The 26402-nt window shown below is 44.5% G+C and overlaps 1 protein-coding gene across 1 annotated transcript in view; it reads right to left on the bottom strand.

The window, feature by feature from the left end:
* Window positions 1–26402, bottom strand: part of GPC1 (glypican 1) — a 200180-nt gene that overhangs the window by 83193 nt on the left and 90585 nt on the right. Inside the window, exon 2 of the mRNA XM_021555775.2 lies at window positions 15082–15240. Coding sequence (XP_021411450.2) covers window positions 15082–15240 — 159 coding nt within the window. The remainder of the gene's footprint in view (window positions 1–15081; window positions 15241–26402) is intronic.

The raw sequence follows: 26402 nt of genomic DNA, 5'->3' as shown, positions 1-26402 counted from the left end.
ACCATGTGCATTGAGCGGGGGAGGGATGAAGCTGAGAACTCCTTTAGGGATAAAGGTGAGAAGTGCCTCCATAAAGGATTATATTGTGTTTTGAGGCTTGCTTTAGATGTTAACATGCCAGCATGGCCATGACTGCAGTCCCTCTGAGTATGAACACAGGTCTCGTACAGCAGATCAGCAATTACTTTAAATAAGAAATTACAAATTGGTCCTTAGATACTGGTTTTCCTAATCTGACCATGTTGAAAACAAACTCTATTCCTAATAGGAGTTCAGACTGCTTCCTTGCCCAAATTGCCTGTTTGCAGCAATCTGAAATGGAAGTATTTTATCAGCTTATCTTGACACAGTGAATTTCTATTATCAGAAGAAAAAGAACTCGCAGTACCTGATTTCAGGTTCCAAATTGTTTCAGTTCATTGTGACTCTCTGGAATTATGGAGAATAGGTACTCTATTTTCAGTTTACCATCACTAAAAAATACCCTAGATGTGAAACTTTACAGATAAATGTCTGGGCTTACATACAAAGAGGACAAAACTCCAGTGAAATAATTAGCAGGATTTACTGCAGTGCTATGACTGCAGAAGAGACCTGAGAAGATTTAACTGTACTGTTGGTGGCTCCTTCCTTCCTGGGTTGCTTGGGAAGCTTCTGGTACACAGCACAACAAATATCACAGCCCAATTCCCAAGGTGGAAGCACTCAGTCAAGGTCTGTGTCCCATCACTCAGGTATGACTGGGAAGTATTTTATCCCTGCTGTGGTCTGTGGTTTTTGTAGCATCACCTGCTCTCTCAAGTGCCTGCCTTTTTAAAATATATTGCACTACGGAGACCTGTAAATTTTATGACAGCAGAGATTCCAATCTTTATAGTCCTTTTAATGAAAATTACCCATCATACTTTTTTTTTAATGGAAAAAGACTAAACCTAAACTCTGTCTACTGACAGTGTTCACTCCTAGTACCTTCAAATGTGTTTTTCATGTGGTAAGAAATATCCCTGTTCCTTCTTTGCCTTTATATCCCAAGCTATCCCCAAGATGCTCAAACATGATGCTGCTGATCAGGCTGTTTTCTCTCAACTGCTGTCTGCCCAAGTCTCCATCCTCTGTGCTCAGGAACATGCAATGGAGGGTATGCAAGTTACTGCTTACCCATTACCCATTATTTATATATTCTCTTGGTGATAAGCTGCCCACATCTTCAAAGCCGGGTCACCTTCTGCAGAGATTCTTTCTGTTCTGCAAATGTGGATTGTGCACAGCACAAAAATTCTCAGCCCTTACACCCAGGAGGGACAGCCTGGTAAAACTCAGCCTCTCCAGCTTTTTCACACCTACGTCTCAAGGTAGTTTTTCACCATATCCACATGGTTTTTCACATATCCACTTTAGTGCCTGTGGAAGTGCCCCTCCAGCAACTTCAGCAGTCTCTGTGTCAGATCCTTGCCATGTGTATGTTTATTTAAACAGAAGGGTGACTTTATACTCCATAAGAAGTACCATGGGATTAGGAGTGAGTCTATTCATCTTGCATTGAAGAGCAGAGACACCAGGGAAAGAGCTGCTGTGAGGACAGGCCAGTTTGTATCAATGACTTTTTTTGGTGGTGTCAATGTCTGCCTGTTGCAGAGGGAAGTCAGAGATTCCCCGAGAAGGATGTATGGCCGTGCCCTTCAGTGCAGGATGGGGTAAGTGCCTCCTCCTCATCCCTGTGCCCACCAGCTCCCATGTGGAACCCAGAGCTTGGACAACCAGGATCACTGCCCCCCAGCACTGCAGGCACTTAGAGGCCTTACACAGATCCACTGTCTTGCCACAGGGCTTACTCTGCTCTAATAAAGACATCTATGCCACAGCTGTACTGCTGCTGCTGCTGTTCACGCAGCACTTGGCCTTGAGAGCTGATTTCTCAGGGTGACTCATTCCACCTTTGCTTCACCTGGGCACACTCCCTGAGGCAGCTCTTATCTGGGTACTGAGGGCAGGCTTATAGCAAGCTTTTGACATTTCAACTGGCCACCTCCTCCCTTCCCTTTGAAGATGGCTGAAGCAGGTGCCTCGTGACAGTCTACTATGGACAAGCAAAAGTGTTTCAAACTTCTGCCACGGACACTGCCAGCTCTTCCAGGAGCATTACTGATGGCAGCATCACTGACCAAAGGGCTCCCAGCTCTGAGCCTGCACCACCAGCACTTGGGATGAGCCAAGGGAATGATCCCTTGGAGCTCAGGAGACTGTGGCATGCAGCTGTGGCACAGCAGAGCTGAGTCCAACAGGCTGGCTTCCAGCTCTGTGACTACAGACTCAAATAACAGATAATCAGATCCTGCAAACTCATTTCCCTTAGCTCGACAGCCACTGGCTTCTTCCTCTGTTTTACACACGGCAGACAAGGGCTTGTTCTATTTCCTTTGGCCCCAAGAGATAAAATTTATATTTGTTACTGTGTATTTAATTTTCTGGGTTTCTTTCAGAATGAGTCTGTCACAGCTGTATTCCCCAGTGCAAATCTGAAAATCACCGGGCCATGTCCTAACCCAGTTACATCAACTTGTTCAGTGTCAAAACTTGGCTCAGTTTTACAGAGAAGTCTCTTTGGTGAGTCAGCTTCCCAGTAAATCTTCAGGGATGCTAATCCACAGGCAGATCCTACTCTGGTATGATACCTATACGGAGTTTCCCTTGGCTAGGAATAGAACAGAACTGCTTCAGACACACTGTGCTCCAGTTGTATAAAATGTCTTGATTAGCATTTCTTGTTTTGTTTTCAGAGATAAAAGGAAATAACAATAGACTCCAAATCTCTTTCTCATTCATAGCCAAAGCTGGTCTGCATAATTAAAGGTAATTGTTAGCTTCTAATAGCTTGGCATTTTTCACTGCACCTTTCAAAGAGAAAAATTCAGACAGAAGAACTACTAAATTGTGAATGTTCACTCAACATTTTTAGTAGGTATCTGAATCTTGTATTTAAGCCAAAAGTAATGCAGGCAAGAAGCACAGAGAGCAATTGCTTACTGGGGACCAAAGGTAAGAAAGGTCAAACGTTTATTTCCTATGTTGCTCCTATGCGTACAGTGCCCAGAATCTTTTAATTATATTTCATGGCCCTCTGAACTTGTACAAGGGCATAAAATATATTTATAGCTCACTTAAACTCTTAGCAATGAAACAGTCATCCTACGCAGGACCTCTGCTAATCAACTGAAGACTTTCTGTGTGTTAACTTTAAAAATGTAAAAAAGTACTTGTTCCTTCTCCAGCTGAAACGCTTATCACAGTCTAAAGGCAACAACAAAGAAAAGCTATTTTCTTCTTAGGTAACAGTTTGAGTCTGTATCAGTTCACCTGTGATGTTTGAAGTACAATTTCACTGGCAATGCACATTCATTATAACTGTTATTATAGAACTGGAAGCTCTCAACCACACTGTGCCAAACACCAAAGAAACATATAATAAAGAGATCACCCCTCTCTAAAGCTTTTCCTGCCTAACTGTGTCATTTTCTCTTTTAGACAACAACAAAAAAGGGATAATCAAATAAAGAGGTCTCAACTAATCATACTCAATGCAAATTCTAGATGACCAAACTGAAAATCTCCCAGTATAATTATACACATCACAACAAACCTACACCAACCTTCTGTGCTGGGAATCTGCTTTGAGATGAAATTTAGGGAAGAAGATCAGCCAAACAAGTTACTTGTGTGTGAAGTTGAGATTAAGTAAAGGAGTTGGTGCTTTACAACAGGACCAGCTGCCCTTGCTTTGCTTTTTCCCCAGAAGCTGCTGGGCCCTGGCACGCTGGAGCAGGCAGTGATGGCAGGGAGAGAGCCAGGCTGGCACCTCCTGCTGCAAATGGAGCCTTACATTAGATTTTAAAGACTCCACTCCAGACTGCCTTATAACTGCAAAGCCAAACACCCCCATACTTAGGGAGCTGAGAAAATTCAAACTGCTGGTGAAACCTTAATTCAGCTTCCTGATGCACATGCTTTATGATATGATCTTTAATTAGCTTATGAGGAAATTAATAATTATTTCTGAGTGTAGGATTTGGCTGATGTACAGTAAATAATGCACCACTCTACTCAATGAATAGTGATGATTCAGCAGACATCATTTCTCATGTGTCCTGCAAGAGGCAAGGGGCCTGTGAGGAAAAAAAAAGCAGTGTAAGATCACATAAATGAAGAGTAAATATCAATAGTTTGTTTGTGCCAGAGAGGGAGGCACAAATTAAAACTGCAAAAAAAAAAAATCTCAGTTTTTGTCTTTTGCCTTCTGGCTTTCTTTATATGGAGTATGGAAACATAAACATATTTAGTGTTTCTTATCTGCTGATTAGCGTTTCATATGCTCAAACAGAAGCTGAACTGTGCAGCAGTTCATGGGCCTGGGGGTGACAGTCAGGCACCACCAGGAAGGCAGATGCACCACTGGGATGGGCTTCACCGTGACCTGCAGTGAGCCCGACACGGCGAGGGCATGACAGGAAAGCTGGGCTGGCTTGGCTCAGCCATGTCATCTCTAACCTGACTGAGAGCTGCATGGCAGATACAGAAGGGAGAAGATGCCAAATCCTGCAGAAACAAGGTCACATTGCTTTCAAAAACTTCCTGAAGCTGGACAAAACTAAGCTTTGAAACAGCCATGTTTTTTCAGAGCCGAAGCAAATGCAGGCTGACATGTAAAATACTGGCTGTATTTGTCACGGGTACAGCCAACTGCACAGCTTTCCTGTTCACCTGCAGGTGTGAAGGAGGAGGATCAGTCCCTGCTCCAGCCAAAGAAGTCAGCACTAGAGGAGGAGGAACCCTACCTCTCTCATTATTACCTGTGAGCCAGAACTGGAGAGCAGACACAGGCAAGTCCTTATTTACAGTGAACCAAGACAAACAGGATGCTCCACTGTGCCCTCAGATGTCACAAATAAAGCACAAAGCCAGCAAACTGAGGCTATAATTATTCTTGGCTATTTCCACCTAAGCCCTTGCCTTTCTTAATGACCCGGAAGGCAGGAGCAGAGCCGCAGGCACGGATGGGTGCATCAGAAGAGAGCTGAAATCCTGCTCTCAGAAAAGTCAATTCCAGCCATTTCCTCCACAAGAAGTTTACTACATGCTGCCACACAATACTTTTATTGGCATTCATTGCTCCTTGAAGACTAATTGATTCATTTTTAGCAGCATTAAAACAAGGCTGCATTTTACAAGGGAATTGCTTGACTGCTGGGGCTGTAGGAAGCTGCTCAATTATCTCCAGAACACTAAAAGCTGAATCCAAACTCAACACTCAAATTTTAACAGTTTCCCTGAGCCTTGATAAACCCACAGGCTGACCCCCAGTTCACAGCTGTCCCAGGTTTTGGGAGGGAGGTTGGGAGTACTGGGCTTTGTTATTTTATCATTGCCACGCAGCCTGGGAACCTGCAGAGCAGAGACAGTCACCATGGGGTGCATTTCTTGCTAAACACTACTGGAAAAGAAAACCAAAAAACTGAATCCCCCCCCATACTCACAGTAAGGTTGCTCCTCTTTTTTTGTATCTGATGTCTCCTTCATTTGGAGCTTCCTTTCTGTTTAAGAACAGCTGGAGACTCACAATTTAGCATTCACATTTAACTAGATATTTGTGGCATTCCAAAGTCAAATTAACAAGCTTGTTACCTCTCAACATGTAAAATACTGTAATATTCATTCCCAGCAACACCTACAAAAGAACACAGCAATTCCTTTCAACTGAAATACACACATCTATCTACATACATACATACACATACATATATATACATATATATTCCTTTATATGACTCTCTGCCTTTATCAGCATCTCTCAAGTCACTGAGTTTAAATGGATTCACAATCTTAACTGTACTGCTTTGAAAAATAGGCAGGTGTAGCAATCAATGTGAAAATGTACAGCTTGGAGATGCAGCTAAGACAAAGGGAAACAAGAGTTCCAGCAGTACATGCAAAAACAAAGGTGCGTAATCAATAACAAGGCACTTCAGAGAGAAAAAAATGAATCGTTTTTATTTTCTCTACTAATGAACAGCCTCGCTGTTTCTCTCCCAGCCTTGGGGTGAAGAGTGTGCTGATGTTACCCCTCGGTCAGCAGGAATCACTGCTGAGCAATGTCAAACAACTTCCTGCAACGGGGAGATCTGCTGGGGAAGCAGTGGATTAGAATGAGTATTACTGAAGGCAAATCTTTAAAACCCCTCAATCTTTTTTTTCTTGTACTCTCCTAAAAATCTCAATCAAGCTGAAGTAAACCCACTGTCTATCCTGCCTGGGTCACCACCTCAGAGCACCTGATGCTGCACTCACATTTTGTAATATCAGGCCTGATAGAAGCTGGGTTTCCTGATCTCCATTTTTCTTTGCAGTGAAACAAACTCAGCCCATTGCTATCTTGGCCAAATCTTCAGGTTTAATGAGAATGACTTAACACTCCCTGGTTTCTTCAGAAGTAGCTATGAATTACTGGGTGAAATGAGAGTTTTCTTTCCCTCTATCATGGCTAAATTTCACAAAATACAAGAAATAGAATAAAGATACCCCAACATTGCCTGGATAGGAAATGAAGCACTAGAAAAAGCTCTGCACACATTACACCATTTTAACTGTGCATTTTAACAGCAAGAAGCTGTGTTGCCCTGAAAGGAGAAAACAAAATAAGAATAGGAGGGGGAAGAAGTGAACAGTTTACATCCTTAAGCAGCTATAGAAAATACAAAGGTGAAATGTTCATGAGTGAAGGTATTCAGACTCTTTTTACCACAAAAAGGGATTATCTTTGAGTCTCCCTGTAGACAATCAATTCTCAGCCTGTTTCTCATAGGCAGACATCAACTTAAAGCTCCTAGTTGCACTACTGGTACTCATATTACACTCTAAAAACTAGATCAACTCCTCTAATCACAACAGGTTACCTGACACCAAAAGACTTATACACCTGCACCCATTTACACAAGTTATTGCAGACCTCCCTCATGATTTGGATCATTACTTCCACCTCAGAAGGGGCTTTGCACAGAAAAACCACAAATACCAATGACCAGAGAGTATTTAGAGCCAGTGTGCATTCCCTCTTAGGCTGGGGTGCTGAAAACAGATTTGATAAACCCCTGTAAGACAGGGAATGACATGATGTTTTTTGCTGTCTTATGAGGATTACTGTTTTATGAACTTAGAGACTTATGAGCTAGATGTATTCCTGCACCTCACTCAACACCCAAGGACTTGAGCTCTGTTCCCATCTTTAGCACAGATCTATGGTATGACCTTCCACTCATCTCTTCCCTCCATAATCCACTTCTCCAAACCAGATGTTTTTTTGGTTTTTTTTATTTTTATTTTCAAACATAGTCCTTGGACCATAGGTTGAGGCTCATCCTGAGTGCAGGATGCCCTGCAGTGCAGTACAGCACTTCTTGGCTCTATGCTGCTTCAATGGCAATAATTAATAAAGCAGAATCAACAGTTTGCTGCAAGCATTTCTGGTGAGAGAGAACAAAGTACTTTTATCATCTCAAATGAGAACAGATACCTTGAAGTACTCAAAATAACCCAAGCTCCTATGTCAGGACATGTTACATATTTCAGTAGCATATTTTCCAGCTCATTGTGATCTCTAGGTGGGGACAGCAGCCCCCCATGCTCCTAAATATTCACAGCACCTGGCTTGGAACAGAGACGAGTGTCTTGGCAAACATCAAGTTGAAACAAAAATATTCCCTCAAAAGCTGATTCCGAGCACCTACACTTCTCTACAATAAAAGCAGCCCAGGAAATCCTATTATTTTCCTCTTAGGAGAAACACTGGCCATCAGAAAGATGAAGGGTGACAACTGCTTCATGTGAAGCCAGTAAACCAGCTGGAAAATGGCTGAGCAGAAAGTGGTTTAAGACACAGGCTCTTCTGCAGAGAAACCTCAGCTGCTCATCTCCCATTCCTTGCCCTGACTTCCACCCAGCCATCTGGGAGTAAGGCTCTGCAGCCACTGAAGGCAACACCAGCACCTGTGATAAAAGTTAGGCTGCCTGGCTTCTTGCTCTGTGAAATCAGAGGCTTTCAAAGAGATTCATGCACTGTGTCCTGAATGTTAAAGTAAACTCTGCCAACACCTTCTTCTGAGATTAGTATCTGGGCACCACTAATTTCTTGCAAAATATGCCTGTGTTATCCCATATCTCAGAAGAGCAGGTGCTTTCTTTTATGCCCCAAGCAGATGCACATTTCACTGTTCTCTGAGCACTCAGAGGCAGCTTTTTTTTGCGTGTGTGACAAAAGATGGTGACAGCTGCTGAAACTGAGATGCCTGATGTACCTTTTCTACCTAACCTGACTTTTGCAAGGATGAAGCAGCTAATCTCTTGGGGTGTGCAGGCTCTTGCAGGAGGCACCCCAGTGCAGTGTTCTCCTCCCAGCCACTCCAGCATTTTGTTGTCTTTTCTTTCAGTAAAAGAGAATATTGTGCCTATGCCATCTGTTAAGCAAAGTGCTGCACGTACATTGCAATATACCCTGCAGCACAGAGCAGAGCCTCCCAGATGATATGTGAAGAGAAGTGGCTGTAAGGAGAGAGAAAACTCCAGGTGCTGGAGCTGTTACAGGTGAGCCTAAGCGTTTGCTTCCCCAAGGCAGTGACCTGTCAGGATTAATCTCTTCTGCCCAGGAATGCACCTCGGCAGCCGCACCCCATTCCAGGAACCCATAAATAACAAACGAGATGCTCAGCACCACACATGAAAGCATCTCCTTTCTCTGGACCCTGACTGTGGCGGGGGACAGCCTGGCTAGCATGAATTCTTTTTTTGTGCTGGGCTTTTTTTAAGGTGGTTCCTTGTGGGGAACAAGATATGAAGTGAGCATGGGTGTTTGCTGCCTTTTTCCTATGGACACCTCCAAGGGAACCCCCGTATTTGCTTCTCTGTCTGGATCCACCTGAGACTCTGCTTTTTTATTTCAGCTTAAATGAGGTGCTCTCCCTGTCTGTATTGTCCTCAAACCAACTCTAAGGGAAGGAAGTCCATGGCAGCCAGAAGAATCATCTTTGATGGTCTCTAAATCCTTTCGATAATGCATCCCAGAGGTAAAGCTGTGGGACAAATGGCCTTCTTCTGAATGATGCTGCCTAAGCACTATACAGAAAGAGGCACAAAACAATGGTGTTTCCAGTAGAGCAATTTTACCAAAAAGGTTGCCCTTGGCCTGTCAGAAGAATGCAGTGCAGGTGATGAACACTCATTCACAGGTTTCTTTTCCTCCTATTCCTTTGTCACGCCACTAGAAAAAATGATTAAACATCTTCCTACCCTTAAGTCCCCCATCTAACTCAGTCTTCCTGACTCTACCAGCTTTTAGTTCAGGAGCTGAAATGTTCTAGGCCCACTCATTCTTTTCCATTTGGAAAAAATGCCCATGCACAGGCACTGTTTCATAGTAGAGGTTCAGTAGGGAGACAGCAGGCAGCCAATGCAACATCGATGTTAAGAAAGACAAAGTTCAGGTGAGCTAAGGAAGCCATGCCATGTCCCCAGCACATATCCAGAGGGACAGCTGGACCTGCTGTCCCATGGGGTGCTAGGAGCCCTGCTGCCTCCCATCTGCCTGAGGATGCCTCAGAGGTCAGAGCTCTCCCACAGTGCTGAGCCCGTGGCCAAGGCCACCAACCGAGCCACACACCACAATTTCAGGGCAGAGCCCTGGCCTGGGGAGTCACCACAAGAAGGAGTGCTTCCAGGCAATTTGGGGTTTCTGGATCAAAAGCAATACATTTTAAGTCCTAACTCAAATTCCTGGCCCTAGGGAGCAGGCAGTGCTGGTGCCAGGGGCAGTGGGAGGCAGGCAGCTCACAGACACAGCCCGTGACTGCTGGAGCGATTCTGCTCGCTCCACAAGTGCTCCCTTCCACAACCTCTGAAACAAAGGAACTTATCTCTAAACACAGCAGCATTTCCACATCTGAAGGCATAACCCTTCTTCCCTGTTTCTACATAAACAGTATCTTTTAGGCAGCACCTCACCAAACCATGAGATGTCTCCAGGAAAGAGCCACGGGCGAGGGCAGTGGCAGCAGGACACTGCAGGTGTGGAGCGGTGCTTTTGGGACAGCAGCTCTGGGGACACAACAGCTCTGGTGGCCCAGACAACCCTTGCTCAGGGCTTGTGCCAATCATTTCCTGCACAGGTAAGCCCTGCATCTCTCAGAATACACCTTTTGGTGCATGGGCCACCAAATTCAGATACTTTAAAATTTCAGGTCATCAGGGCTTCCTTGGTTCAGTTGTCAACAATCAACTGAGAAAATGCCAGGAAAATTTGGATTTGGGTCTGGATTTTGTAGTCCAGAAGAGTGCTCTGCCTGCTGGGCTTACTCCACAACCTCCTGATCAGCTTCCTTAAGCATTCACATGAATGTAAAAAAAAAAAATATTTATGTATGCCTCTCTCCAACAGTGATTTTAGGGGCTGCACCTGTGGGTATTGAGGGTTATATAACTCAGTTCCTCTGACAAAGACACATTTGGCTGAACTTTAAACAAGGGACCTTTAGAAAACTGTAAAATTTTAACCATCAGTGTGTAACAGCTTCTAGGACGTTTTCCACCTTGTAACATTCAAAACAATGATTCATCTTCATGAGAAATATGTAACTGTCTGAAACTAACTCCAAATAATGTTAATTATCTCCATGGTCTGTGTTTCTGCATGTGCAGTTTCCAGCTACCAAGACTGGACATTATGAAAGCTTTTACATGACATCAGCCTTCCAATGACCAGCCAGTTATAAAGCACATAATTTTTAATCTGCATTTGATTGTCACAGCTTAAAACTTACAGATTTTATGAGAGCTACAAATCATTTTTAGACTGTGCAGTGTGGACTAAAAGCCAAGGTTTTTTGTTTTGGCTTGTTGATATTTTCTGAAAACATGAAACAATTCTGAAAGGACAGATTTCCTGGCTCACAGCTAAAGGTCAGCAGTCACACAGGGACTGCTTGCTAAGTGCACCAAAAGGAAAGATTGGCGCAACATTGCAGTATTATTAAAAAGTGATTTAAGTGGGGGAAAAGGGAGAAAACAGAGAGACAGACAAAGATCATATTCTCAGCAACTGAGCTTTCACAAAGATTAGGAAAACAGGCTTGTTCCTTGCTGCTTGCTGCCCCTCACTGTCACTCCAAGCTTGCTCTTGCTCTCTCTGTGCACCCCTCTGCAGCCATCCCTGACTGCACGGCCTCGGAAAGGGACTGCTCTGACCAGGCACCACAAATCACTGCTAGAGCCTTTCCTGCACAGCCCAGAAGTTTTTCCAGGCTCATTGCTACAAAAGATTATGGCAGTACAAGTTTAATTTGTACTGGGAAAGACAAGAGTTCAGAATTCCCATGATTGTGAGCAACACTGACATGCAGTTGTGTGATATGAAAAAAAAAAGCTCATTTTCCACAGGAATCTCCCCCAGACACGAGCAATGTTTGTAACTCACTCTCAGCACAACTGAAGAGCCAGTCCTGTTCTGCAGCTGTCAGAGGGGGCACAGCCAGCTCACATCTGTATCCTGAACCACTGAGTAGACAAAGCTCCTTGTCAAGGTATTTAATTTTGCAATAATAGATACTGAAATTTCCCCATTCACTGACAAGATGCCAGTTTGAAAAGAAGCACGTTCTGCAGTGTTGGAAGCACCTTTAAAACAGTATTTAGTATTAGTCTCAACAGAGGCTGTACCCCAGCTCTCTTTAAGACCCCCAGTTTGTTTTTATTTTTATTGTTCATGGTTTTCTTTCTAAGTATAGGCTATATACATTTTTTCAGGTACATAAATGCCAACCAAAACCAACCTAGCAGCCTCAAGTAGGTCTCTGCTACAGGCCCTGCTCCCAGGTAACTACATTTCCTTCCCTGTCCTACCAAGAGCCCTGGGCCATCAGAATTAACAAAGAATTTGTGCTTCTAATCCTGCTAATAAAGCACCTCTACTCTGACCACAACATCCTCCCTAGCACTTAGTTATCAAAAGCATATGCTCCTATCCCTCATGGTCTCTGCTTCTGGCTCTTTTTCTTTAAGTTAAAACCAATTGGTTGTAGAGTAAAATGCTACTTTTTCAGTTAAAAGGCTAACAACAAGCCCATGACCACATGTATAGCTTGCAACTGATGTCTCCAAATTCTGCTAACTACAGTAACATAAAGCAAAACAACAAACGTGCTAGTAAGCAGCTAAGCAACACCACAGGCTGTTTAAATTTAGCCCTGGCAGATCCTGGAGGAAGGGCATCTCAGAAGCCATGTGTCCTCTGCTGTGCAGAGCACTCAGACTGTAGGATCCTATTCCACACGCCTCACTTTTGAATATATGGCTACACCTCTTGCATGTCATCTGTATCTCACACGTGCATTTTCTCTAAAAGTACTTTGTATTAGATAAAGGGCACTCAGCTCTTGGACACAACGTGTTTGCCCCAAATCAGCCAGGGAGACTGCAACAACAAACTCTGTAATTCCTTGCAACAACACAAAGCTGCAGCTCAGAGCACAGGCATACTGACAATTTAGGGCTTTACAGACCACAACCTGCAAGGATGAACTACTCTCCAAAGCAAAATGTTGACCACAAGCATGGAGAGCATTACTTCAGAGGCAGATTGCTGTAGCCTTGCTATTTTCTATCTGGAGCTTGGGAAATTTACTAGTAAAGACTATTGCCATGATCAGCAGTAAGAGTACAGGCACAAGATTTGCTGTGATGAATCCAAAAATAAGACAGCTCCAGGCCTCAAATTCAGTGTGCCACACCTGCTAGCAGGGAATACATGAATAATCTGATCTCCAGGCTACAAATACTTGGAGAAAGGGTTGGACATCCCCGTCCAGTGCATCCTCCTAAGGCCAAATTAAATCACTAATGTGAGGACAAGCTGTGCATTGATAGTTCTGAAACCCCAAAAGCTGCACTCCAAGCTGCTGCTGAGGAAATCCAACAAACGCAGGCATCCCATGCCAGCAAGACTAGAACTCATCCATTTGCCATAAAAAAGCTTTATTCAACAGCTCTAAGAAGCACTACCTGCAAAAAGTCTTGTTAACTGTGAGATTAATTACATTTCCTGGAAGCTAGGGCAGTTTCTGTGGCATTGTTTCAGGAGCTGAGGTGATCCCATTGCCCCATCACCAGAACTCCCTCAATTTCAAACCATTTATGCAGCAGTTAAAGAAAAAATTAACAGTACTATTTAAAGGTAAAGTCATGCTTGAAACTGAGACACAATATGATGATTTTTTAAATCATGTCTTGCATAAATTATGAACTCTGTATTGATTGCAAGGGTAGTTAAGCACACGAAAAGGGTATAATGGCAGCAGGAGACATATTCCTGTCCTGTGGGCTCAAGTGAGGTTGTTCCCACTACAGAACACCAATGATCTGTGCATTATGGTCTGTAAAAGTAATACTTGGCTTATTGAACACTTACGTTGTTTGATACTTAAAAAAAACTTGGGTATACACCACAGAAATAAAGCTCTATCTTTGTAAAATACTGGGGAATAAAACTAAATGGCTCTAACTGACATCTCAACACAAGCATCCCCCTTTTATATGCTTGGCTTTGCTTACTTTTACTCTTACTGCTATTATTATTATTATTATTAATCCACCAAAACATCATACTTAGACTAAACCAGTTCCTCACTAGTAAATTTCAGCTTATTAGTATAATCCTCTATGCTTCCATCAAATTTTGCACTTTCTTACACGACAGATGCAGAACTCTGCTCTTTGGAGTGGCTGTGGTGAAAATAAAGAGCAGATACAGCAGCCAGTGTTGTGACAGGGCGTGGAGACAGAGGGTGCCAAGCACTAACCCCTGCAAAGGGCTGGATTTCAGAGGTTGGGGATTGTGCTCAGCAGCAGCTATGTCAGGTCCCATTCAGACATCAGTCTGAGCAACCACCATTGTCAGGCTCTTTTTAAAATCCTGATTGTCACCTTTTAAAGCGGGTGAAAATCAATTAATTTTGAGCCTTTGCTGTGGCCAACCTTGGCCACACACACAATGCCTTTCGCAGAGATGCACTGCCTTTTTTTCCTATTTAGTGTAAAAGCACTTCATCTTGGTTGTAAGCCTGAAGGTCAGGCTTATTTCTTTAGATCTATTATTTACTACTTGAATTTCCAGTTCCACCTTTCTGGCTATTACAGCTTCTTTTCCTGACTCCTTTTCACGGTAACTCCGTGATGATGACTGTTGATAAAGTTAGGAGGGCCATGATTCTAAGTGTTTGACCTTCTTCAAAATCTGATAATGGATACAGTTTCTGAATCACAGGTCATCTCAATTTTGTCAGTAAACCATTTATTTACAACGGCCTTCAGACCTCCAGGCTTACTGTGCACTGCTAAATGGGTTTTTCAGGGAACAACAGAAGACAGAGAGCCATCCTTAGCCTTTGCTTAGATAGGAGGGATACTGGACTTTGGGGAGAATGTTTGTCCACAACATCTTATGCAGCACAGTCTCTAAGAGCTTTCCTGCTCTGTAACATTTCCTGATGTTTGTATTAAACTGACAGCTATAAGCATCCGATATGAACTAACCTCCTTTTCACTTGCAATCTACATGGAAAGGGCAAGAAAAATCTGTCTCCTTAAACTCTCCCCACCCACTGAGGGCTATCCAGTCACCTTTACCACGTTGTTCACCTTACAGTTCAAGGCACAGTGCCAGGTTTTACATCACTGCCTCAGACGCTGCTCTGCTGTGTGATTACAGCACGCCTGTCACAGCTGTGTCAGTGCCAAGGCTGCCAGCCTCCTCCAGTGGCTGCTCCGAAATGGAGATCTCAAAATGCCTTGGTCTTACAGAAACACTGCCAGAGGTACAATTCCTACAATTCCAGCAGCTCAATGCTTCACGCAAACTGTTGAGTGAGATGCAGAGAAAAGCGTCTCAAACACCAACTCCTGGCTCCAACAGTGCCTGGAAAACTGAGCAGTGACTGGATCCTGAGCAGTGACTGGATCCTGAGCAGAGGGAACCAGGCAGGTTTTACTTACTGTCAAAGCTTCTGTGCTGTGCTGTTAGAGTGGCCTGCACAGAGCGACCAGCCTCTTTCATCATGGCTTCAAATTCACTTCGGCTTTTGTTTGCAAAGTTCTCCTCCATCTCACTGGTGCAGCAGGTGTAGCCTTGTGGGCAGATTCGCAGGTGCTCCCCTAAAATGAGAGAAAATGCACTTTAGTGGTCAGGCCTGGAAAAGGGAGAATTTCATGCTGGACAATCTCAGCTTAAAAATATCCCAGCTTCCTGGTAACCTGGATCTGATCAGGTCTTTCTGTCAAATTTACCACCTAATTGGAGTTCTTCTGCATTAATACAGTGGTTGGTATCAATGCAGGCACAAATCTTTTCACTGTTGACTGTGAGGGAAGAAAAAGCAAAGGAGAAAAAATCCATATACGGAGCAAGGAGAAGGTAAATACAAGTGTCTCCTGCTCAAAGTCTCTCCTAAAATCCATCTCTGCCTAGAATCCCAGAAGACGTGGAAGTCTGATTAAATGGCAGCTGTACTCATTAAACTTAATATGTACATTAGCACTGCTGTTTGAAACTGCTTTGTCAAGAAAAAAAGCAACTCCAAAGTGCTCCCTGCCCTACCAAATATATCCTAAGAAGGCATTTTCTTAACCAGAGAGGTAAGGCTAATGAGAAGTTTTCAAGAGACAAAGATGTGATGAATGTCAGTGGAATTTGGGCAGCTAATTCCCCTCCACATGTAATTTTCAGTGAAAAATTTATCTCCCAGAAAGAGAAAAGACCACCCCAAAAAAGGTTGCTAGGATAATCACTGATTGAATATACCCTTTGCTATAAGGAAGAACAGGAAAGGTGAGAGGACTCAGCAGTCAAACTGAAAAATTCTCTAGTATGGAGCTTCTCCTGGCCTCTGCAATTTCTTTACTGTGGAGAAGTGCTCACATAGGCAAAGTCAGCAACGTTTTAAAAATAATTGCTCAAGTTCTGATGAGTCCTTACAAAGACACATCCACCTACAAACACACCCTATGTTTTGCCTTACCCAAGCAATAAGAATTAATTTGAATGAAATCAAACATTTATTAAAAACAATTCAATAAAATATCCCTCTTGTTCCAAACATGCTCTGAGATAAACCAATTACCAAGCAGTTACCATGTTTAAGATAATTTGATTGGGATTGCCAATGATTTTGCTGGCACTTTTACAGGACTGCTGTCTTAATGTCACAGCTGAGCCCAAACATCTTTAAAATTTTGTTTTATCTTGTGTGTCTCAGCAGCTTCAAATCCTGAATCTGCACAGTCTCCAGTTTCCCATTGAAGTCCTTAGCTATTTCCAGTGTAAAGCTCTTAGCAAATGGGTGGTAAAGGGTCTCTGAAACTGGGCATGTGTCCTACCCTTGTGAAAGTTATCTCATTAGCAGCCTAAGAGCAACTGCAGTGTTCTGTAGTTGATGGATTTGAGGCAGAAGCCATTCAGGATGAGTTTGTATTTTGCTGGGCCTTGGATTCCTGCTCACAGATGACCCTTGAGCAACCTCTGCAGGGTGTGGGGTGAACCTGCCCTTGGAAAACAGGTTATCATGGGCACCTCCACTGCCAGTCCTCGTGTTTTTGTGATGGGAATTGCTGCTCACCAGCTTCTGTAGGACAGAAACTCCCATCTCCAGCCTTGTGTTGTGCTCCCAGCTGAGAGGAGTGTCAGGGTGCTGTGTCCTGGGGCTACCCGTGTCCTTTGGGATCCACTTCTGTCCCCACCAGTGCCCAAAGCAGCAGGAAAAACAGCAACTTGCTTCAACACCAAACCTCAAGAGTCAAATATAAATAGCATGTAGCTCCATGCCTGCCACACCAAGTGCAAGCTCAGTTCAGGGCTTGCCTGAGCCTCTCCTTCCCTCACGAACTGGGTTGTTCCGAGTCGTTCCCTGGGCTCCTTTCTGTAGAGCTGTATTTATCTGTACAGTGTCAGGGCTGCTGACATGTGGCAGACAGGCAGGAAAAGGGAGCTGGAATTTCTTGACAAGACATGGCTTTAATTCCTGTCACGGCAAGTTAAAAAAACTTTTTTCTTGTCCGGCCTTTTCCATCCCGTTTCTGCTGCCACAGGATTTCTGGCGAGGATGGAAGCTTTGTGCACAGTGGTTTTACTGTGGCATGCACCCGGCCATGAGCCCTTCGATGCCCTCAGCACTAAGCAAGGTTTTTACAAGGCCTGGCCTCTCTGAAAAGCCAATCAACAAAAAATGGGGACCCCAGCGGTTTCCAGACGTGCCTTTACCTCCTCAGCTGATGGTGAATTTTGGCCGTGAAGTGCTGGCCATGCTCAGAGGCCTCGCACTCAACAACATGAGCACTCCCACCATTTCCTCTGGGTGCCATTACCCACCAGGGTTGGCAGGCTCAGGCAAACCCTCCAGCAGCCCTTTACAAATGCCCTGCTTTGGGAAACCGAGGCAAATCAGTGGCGTTATGTATGATTATAATTCGTGCCAATGGAATATTGTTGTATTGAATCAAGGGAAATATGATTTGGCATGTACAATATTTAGTTATTACAAAATGCACACACCAGCACTGAGAGTTGCCCCCCCACATATTTGGTTACCCCAGAGCTGGGTTTTCTTGGCCAATGCCTCATTTACAATCTAATACATGTGGCTGGTCTGGAGATGGGCTGTCCCAAAAGGTGATACTGGAACACCTGGGAGCTGCTCATGCTGGTAGTGACCCAAGATTGGGATCCCTGGAGTCCTCCGGGCTGATACATCTGAGTGCCACGGTTCCCATAACCTCATCAGGAAAAATTGTCCATACCTGCACCTGGATTGGTCAACCCTGCTCGGATAAAAGAACTTTATGAGTATGTGGAACTCTGAATAGAAAGAAAAGGTGGATGGCTGAAATCCTGGCCTCGGGCAGAACATTTCCTATAAGAACTGCAGGATCCAGGAGGGGGGTGTGTGTGTGTCCAGGGGAACCTCTGCCGAGAGGCTCCTTCCTGTCACGCACCCAGCGCCGAACCCGGGCTCAGCGCTGTCCTTGTCCTTGTGGCTGCCTCAGAGAGAATTTGATCCTAAATAAATTTTTTATTATTTCATTTTTAATTTGTCTGGATTAATTTTAATTTATAACAGTGGGAACCCTGGGGATCTCCGATCTCCTGGCCTGCTGCCAGCAGGATTTGGGCAGGAGGTCTGCCTGAAATGGGGAGAGCAAACATGGATGTCCCTGCAAGAAGACAGCAACGTGTTCACCGCGAGGCAGGCTCCCTGCACAGGCTGTGCAAACCAAGGGGGAAGGTGTGGGGATTGCCCCAGGAGGAGAGGAGGGGAGGAAGAGCCCCGAGCTCCCCAGGGACACGAGGAGCAGCAGTGCTGAGAGCTGTGCTCGTTAAAACGGGACACGTCCAGACAGATGTGCCGCGCTCCCAGCCCGGGCGAGGCACAGCGTGTCTGAGCAGGATGGCTGCAGCCCCGCTGCCACACCACAGCCTCCACACTGAGGGGGACAGGGGAAAAACAGGCAGAAAGCCAGGGAGAAATCACACCCATAGCTAAAATTGGTTAATTTTACACAACTTTGTGAACTGAATATAGAATTGTTTCCATTCTTGAACTCAGAGCAGTTTCAATCCCTTTTGAAGTAGCATTTATCTTAGCTTTCTGCAGGTGTTTGTAAGGTACTCAGCAGGTGTTTGTGTGGTGCTCAGCACCAGCACATTCTGTCTCAGTGGGAAGCAAAGTTTTCATCATTTATCTCTGTAACTCAAACTCAGCACACACTGAACAGTCTTACAGCACTGTGAATGTGCTTTGCTTTCTTTGCTTTTTAACGTGACCCACCCTGGAAACATTCACTATTATTATTTAACCTTTTTCTATTGATTCCAAAATAAATGTGCTCCAGAGCATATTTTGGCTCTCCTTATATTTCAAAGTCCCTTTGTTTGCTAACTTGCCTTTGTCCTATTGCTGAAGCTTGCACTATAAATATCTCTGGGTTCACTCGGCAGGAGACATCTGCTGATACCTACAGAGAGCCAGAAGTGTTTTACAAGGAGTAAACCTCCATGATACAGGGTGTGTCCTCTGCCTGCTGCTGTGTCACACAAGTTCTCCCTGGGTACAGTTGACTTGTTGCTCACCATTTGCTGGACAGCCCGTGCTCCCACCCCTGGAAGAGCTTTGCAGAAAGCAGCCAGGCATAGGAGAAACCAAACTGGCAGCAAATGGAAGGCTGCTCAAATCTCCTTGAAGATGGCAGATACCTTTCCAGTGAACCAACCCTGGATCTACAACACATCTGTAAGTAAGAGAAGATGCACTTTGAGATGCTCTGAAAACAACCAGCTTGCTCAAGCCTTCCAGAGTCACAGTGTAAGGTTCAATCTGGGTCTCTCTGGAAGAGCCAGCTGTCCTGCAAAATCTGCTGAAGCTGGGGTGGGACGTAACCCACCGACTGCACGGTCCCTTGGAAACAGAAGCAGGGTACAGCAGGTAGAAGAACAGCATCAAGCAAGTACCTCATTTATGATTAACTGTCCTGGATGGAATAGGCAGGAGGCTGATGATGATAAGAGACTACCCCACTGCATAGCTACAGGTTTGGCTTGTCCTTGAAACACCCGCTCAAGCTGGCTGGGTTAGCAGATCATTTTGGCTATCAAATTCATTACTTCTCACTCAGGGATAGAGTTAGGCCCAGGGTCCTTGCAGGGGAATAGCCCTGCCCACAGCCACCACTACCAGGAGCTGAGACATAGTGCATTACAACAGAGACAGGGCTCAGCTCCCTGCTTCTTCTGCCATGTGCTCCAGCCTCTCTGCCCTGCCCACACGGGCTCCCCGGGCTGCCTGCCACGGGCTGTGTGCTGTAACACACCAGAGCTCAGCTAGCTGTGCCCAGGAAAGCTCTCCAGCTGTTCACTGCTCCTGCCTTTCACCCCACCAAGAGGCTCTGGAAACAAGACAGAAGGGCAGTCCCAGGGGTGTAAAATGCAATACTGAGTGAAGAATCATTGGCTAATTTAACCATGTAAATAGTGCTATTTCTATCCCTCTCACAGGATGTTGGAGATTGAATTAATTACAATGTTTGCAGAAGGTTTGGGGTTATGTGGCTGTGTCAGAGTATCTAAATGCAAATTATTACAAAATCATTCCTCCCAGAGGTTCATTTATTTCAGGCTGTGATAAATCCATCATAATTCCTCCCTCGTATTTGTAACCATCCTCCCACTCGCACTCCAAACTGTTCCAACAGCTCATTTCATGCCCCTAGCCTCAGTGCAGCCCCCCATGCCAGGAACAACTCCAGCCCAAGCTCCCTCCTGGGGGTTTCTGGGTGGACATGTCTCAGGCAATCAGGCTTGCTGAAGTGCAGGACATGGCAGGCATGGCAGGGATGCCAGGACACAGCCCCTGGGCAGGTGCAGCCAGAGAGCCTGAGGAGCTGAGGAGCTCCAGTCCTCTCCTGGTAGGCACTACTGTTCTGCTGGCCTCTCCCTCTTCACACCTAATCCCATCCAGGCTAATGAACATCACAGCCAGGAACTGAGGACAGAACAGTGTAGTTTAGAATATGGGTTCTCTTTTTCTTTTTCCCAAACCATGTCAGAGTGTCTACAGCGGATGCAAAATGAGCCTGGAGGTGGTACAGATGTTAAAAATACCCTCCAAAGAGGTAGTGCAATGAAAGTAAATTCCTTTCCTTATGGCTCCTGGCTTTTCCTGTTTCAGGCGCTCCTGTCCCCATGCATCTTCAAATATGTATCTTTACAGGGAACACAGTATGGCATTTGCTAATAAGTAGCTGACAGCACAGCCAACACTAGTACCATGATGCTACCTTGAATCCCAGCCTTGCCACAGATAACTCCTAAGGGGAAACAGGGACCCGAAAAAAATCTGGCCTAGGAGATAGTCCTGGCTGACCAGCCTAGGAAGAGCTCCTCATGCCCTTTTCACTGAGAACCATCTGCTGGCAAGCTCTGCCAAACACCTGCACTCCATTACCACCTGTGTAAGGTGTCCAGCTGTACAGCTCATCCCCTGCTGTAGCTGCTACCATCAAACTGAACCAGAAACCAGACTGCTCTATTAAGCAGTGTGAAAATCAGATCTTTTCCCATATTGCAAAGGCAGATGTTAGCTGTGCAGCCTATTTCTTTGATTTGCAGTCAGCTGTTGGCAAAATACGATATCTTCTATTTTCTGATTATGTATTAACAGTATCATCATTTTGGCTTCAGTTTGCACATAATGTCAAGGGAGTCACAGCAGGCCTGAATATCAAGTATCATACAGCAAACACTGTGATCAAAATGCACTGAACCATGTTCTCCCTGGTCTCAGAGATACTGCAGGCTGAGGACAGCAAGGTGGGGCAGGGCTGTGGTCTGGCCTAGAAAGAGGGGGCAGAATATGGTCATGAAGAAAAGTTGTGCTCAAATGAAGTCCTGGTTTTCCTGCATTTCCTAGGAAGATGCACTCTCAGGATGAGAAGCAGAGGTGGCAGGGTGCAGCTAGAAACCAGCTCTGCCATGGACTCAGGGACATCTCAGATGAGCTGTCCTGAGAGCTAATGCAGCAAGGTGGAGAGGACAACCACAGGGAAGTTGTCTGCTTCACCAGCACCCCGCAGGAACCACTCATGGACCTCAGTTCCTGCTACGTGGCAAGATCCAGGCTAATCTCAGCTGGCCCAAGGCCACCACAGAGCAGTGTCACAGCTGACACATGAGCAGGACTGCAGAGGAGGCAGGGGCTCTCTCACCACTGCACCATGCCGGTGACCCACGCACATCCCTGGCCTCAGTAAGGAGAGAGGGGTTTGTCTCTGGCACAATCAGTCCTATCTCTTTGCTGCTGCTGGGTGAGTAGCTGGTCATCTCGGGGGACTGAAAACAAGGGCATGAAGTCTTTTCAAGCTGCACACCACAGATCTGGATTTGTCCCATGTCAGCAGCTTTTGTAATGCCTTGCCATCTGAAGGCTGATCAAATAGCTTGTGCTATCTGAGATGAACTAATGTTTCCGTTCCAGATAAAGAAAACAAGCACCATGTTCCACATCAGTGATAAAAACAGCAAACTGGCAAAAAAATAGCTAGAGAATATGCTTATTCTGATAAAGCAATGCACACGTTTAAGATGGGACAATAGGAAACATTAAATGCTTGTTCCCACAGCTCATCATTCAGACCAGGATTATACCAACAGGAGTGAACAACCAAGAGCAGATAATCCATAATATTTGTTCTTGCCACTCTTATCTTTCTACTCCTACTAGGATTTAATAAACTATCAAAATACTGTTAACCAAATAAGACAACTTAATCTGGCTACGGCATGGAGTTGGCTCCCTACCAGGTTACTGCTGTTCTGTAATTGCATTACAGTGAAAACCTGACACAGTGAATAAATACAGCTACTTCTGAGAAATGTCACAACTGGCACCTCGAGCAGAAACCCACTGATGGGTGGGAGGACTTTGGGACTGCCCCATTAGCACTGACACAGGCTGTGCAAACCAGGAGCCTGGCAGGGGCACACGGAGGAGGCTGAACAGCACTTCCCTCTGTATTTGCTCTGTTCGTGTGTCAAAATACTTCAGGCTCCGAGGCTGTCAGCTCAGTGTCAAGCTCACACGCACTGGAAGTGTGGTATCAATTTGTTTAATCCTAGACCCTGATGTCAGAGGAATTTATAAGACAGGCAAACATGGGCAAAAAAAAGTTAATTAACAGAAGAGAAAGAGCCACCTCCGTGTCCTGGAAAAATACTAAGTACAGATTAGATAAGAGTGCCTTCAGAAACGACAGTCTGCAAATCCTAATGTCATCTGTGTATGTTACAGTGGCAAACTGCCCAGAGGAAGGGAACAGAGAAAATGTCACAAGTGCTGACAACAGACTTGATTCTTAGTGAAAAGCTCTGCATGAAAGCACTTCACCCACGCATTGCTCCTTTGGGTTTTGGGAGTGTCTTTCTGAATGAAACAGAATAGCCCTTCCCATCACTCTGCTGCCCCAGTTTCTCCCAGGACCTGCCTTTAGCTACATGGGCCTGACTGCCTCTGAGCTGTGCACACACAGCAGGAATGAGCACAGGGTGAAATGATCCAAGCCTGTACTTAAAGACAGAGTAGGAAATGCTTTATAATTTGCAGTAGAAAATACCTTTTTCAGTGGTTAAGAGAGGAATGGAAGAACAAGGGCCAAATCCACATGTACCACAAGCAGTGAAAGACCTCCAGCTAGCAGAACTGACTGAACACACTGAATCCAACACTCCCCAGATCCTCTTCTGGGCACTGGACACACAGTGGGGGTGCTTCTGAGCAGGACTGCTACAGGAGATGATCCATTATGAAAGGCTTCCACTAGGAGTTAGGACATGGTCTACAATTAACACTCTCCAAGTAAATCAATCCTGAAAGAAGCCTTCAGTCCAAACTAGACCAATTGCAAAAATCATGGAGAAACACACAGGGAGTGCACTGTTACACTCTTTCCTCTCCAGTTCCCTGAAAAACAGAAACCTTTTAAAATTAATCTCAAACAAGGGAAGAATTATCTTGTCTTTTCACATAACACTTGTGGGGTCGTATTGAAGTTGTGTGTTGCAATCCATCACTATCAGCTTCTTTCAGAGTTGTCCTGAGCACATCAGCTTCTCACCAGATGTTTAGTTGTGTTTTTTCTTCCTGGAACAAAGAGCCTTTTTATCCTCAGTTTGCTGCAATCTAAAATAAGATCAAACTGGAAACCTATCACTCTTAGCAGATGCAGCTTCACTGCAGGCTTCATAACAACATAAATATGTTATTACATAAGAGGCAAAGCAATTCATTAAGCAGCATCTTTTTTACTAGCTTCTTCTCAGAAAAATATCTACTGGAGAAACTGTCAGCTCTTCTTCACTGCCAGTAGGATCAAACTGCAAAAGTAATCTGGGTAGTACACTGAGGATTAAAGATGTAGCTCACACTAAGAAGTTTAAGAGCTGAAGGCCTTTGGTTTATTCTCCATTAAGAAACCCCAAACTTTGGGGCAATAATTCATATAATCCATGTCAGGAACTTGAGGAAAGGACAAAATCAAAGGCCTTTCCAGTTCACCTGCTAAAGCTCTGCAAGGAAGATAGTGGTACTGCACTTGTGGCTGGTCTGAGATAGAGACTTGTAAAATCACTGCTCAAGAATGGGGAGTGCCCATGGCTGGCCCAGTCATTTCAGTGAAAAGAACAAATCTGTATTAATCTCTCACAGAGAAGTCAGCAATTAGAGAACATCTCCCTTCAACCCCAGCAAAACTCAAGCAGTTGATGCTGGTGTGAAAACCATGAAATTCATCTTTCTGGGTTTCAGCTGCATGCTCAACCCTTAGCTCCTGGAAGGCACTCCCTGTTCTTTATCCCTTGCAGCACACTGGGATGACAGGGTGTACCACACCATAGGAGAAGGCTGGAAAGGCTGCACAGGGCACAGGCCACTGCTGCCCACCTTGCTGAGCTCCACTCCTGGCTGCCAGTTCACCCAGTGCACACAAGGAGGGTCCTACTCTTTAGCAACAAAGATATCCCAGGGAAAATCAGGAAGTTAAAATACCCTCAATCACTCTGTCTGCTGGTAAGAATGAATTTGACTCCTGAATTTGGAAAAAAACCCCTTATTTTTAAATAGTTTTTGGACCTGAATCTGATTCTGAGAGTTTGCAAAACCAAAATGTCCATGGCTAAAAATTTAAGAGATTAGGTTAAATGAAGCTCATTAATCTGAAATTCCACAGACATGTGTACACTTACCGAAGCTAAAAATAAAAAAACATGCATGTCTGAATTGTCTAAACACCAGAAATTCAAGATAATCCTTTTTTAGATTTCTGTAAAAATATAAGAGACTTCACCTAAGAAGAGCCGTTGACTTATGCCACAAATTAGAAGTGCTTATACTTCCTCTAAAACTCCTTGCTGTATGTGTTGGCAGGGATGTGGGAAGGTGCAGGATTGAAGGGGCAAGCTCTGGTTGCTGTGGGCTTTTTCACTTTTCAACTTGAAGCTTTTTTCAGCCCCAGAAATGCTTGGCTCTCCTTCAGCTATTGCTTTGCTTTAATTGTCTCACAAATGTTTTGGCCACCAGTAAAAGTGCTGAACTGTGGAGCCCTTCCCTACAATTTGAGGCACCATGAAAGCAAACGGCAAATATGGGGTCATCCTGTGGGAACACGGAATTGTAGACTTCCAGTTGGACAGAACAGGTGCAGCTGATGCAGAACTGGAGTGGACAAGGAACAGCATCCAGGCTGGAGCCTGCAGAAGCTGCTGTGTGAGGGATCTGCAGCAGAAGGAATTCAATATGCTGCCTTTCCCTTCTGGTTGCAGACGCACATAAGTGAAACCTGTGCCATTGCTCTTCTTTTTATGCCTCCATCTGATCTTCCAAAAGCAGATTACAGAAAGCTGCCTGTAAACCTGAAGATGCAGAGGACATCCCTAGAGACCTCCTCTTCCACCCTTAAAATTAATCCAGGGGTATGAGGAGATAAGGAAATCAGTCTGGTCCTGCCAGAACTGCTTTACTAACAGATCTTTGTTTCCACAAACATCAAACCATCACCCTTCACCCCTACACAGAGGGGTGGATCCAGAGGACCAGGTTTAAACTGGGATGAACATTTAAAACTCCAACACCCTGCTAGATCTCAGTGTGGCTTACAGTGCATATGCCCAAAATTTTACCATAGAAATGTATTTTAGGCAACTTCTGTTTGAAAACTTAATGGAAGTGTAGCTGTTCTCCCCTGAGCGTCAGGAACAGATGACTAAGAAATGTTGCCAGTATCTGTCTTTCAGCGAGATTAGTGTTGGGTTTGTGTGGTATCCTATTTATAACTTTGACAAACAGCTCAACCAATCATTTCATACTTAATCATAGCTGTCTGCCCAGCTCCCTTCAGAGAAAAGCTTTTCAAAAACTATGTGCCAACACAATATGAACAAAAAGAAGCAAACCACAGTCAAGGAAAGAAAAGATCTTGCTCCCCAAACCAGCAACAGCTATACACAAAGCAAGTCTTGGTAAATCGTAAGGCGTAATTAGAGCGTCATTATTCATGGGACTGCACAGCTATAGTTAGTCAGTGTTTCCACTGTAAACCCCTATTTTCATAGAGGTTTGCAGCTCAGCTGCAAGGAATTAGTCTGTGATGAAATTTGGCAGTAGACATTTTAGAGCAAGGATTATTTTTTTTTAAAACAGTTTAAAGATCTTTTTTTCTGCCCCCACTTCCAATTCCCCTCTCACTTCTGAAGCTGTAGCAGTACTTACGAAAGAAACAAA

The sequence above is a fragment of the Lonchura striata genome, chromosome 10 (genome assembly GCF_046129695.1).
Source record: "Lonchura striata isolate bLonStr1 chromosome 10, bLonStr1.mat, whole genome shotgun sequence".
Taxonomy (NCBI): domain Eukaryota; kingdom Metazoa; phylum Chordata; class Aves; order Passeriformes; family Estrildidae; genus Lonchura; species Lonchura striata.
The sequence above is the reverse complement of the archived record's forward strand: the minus strand, read 5'-3'. Positions and strand labels throughout refer to the sequence as shown.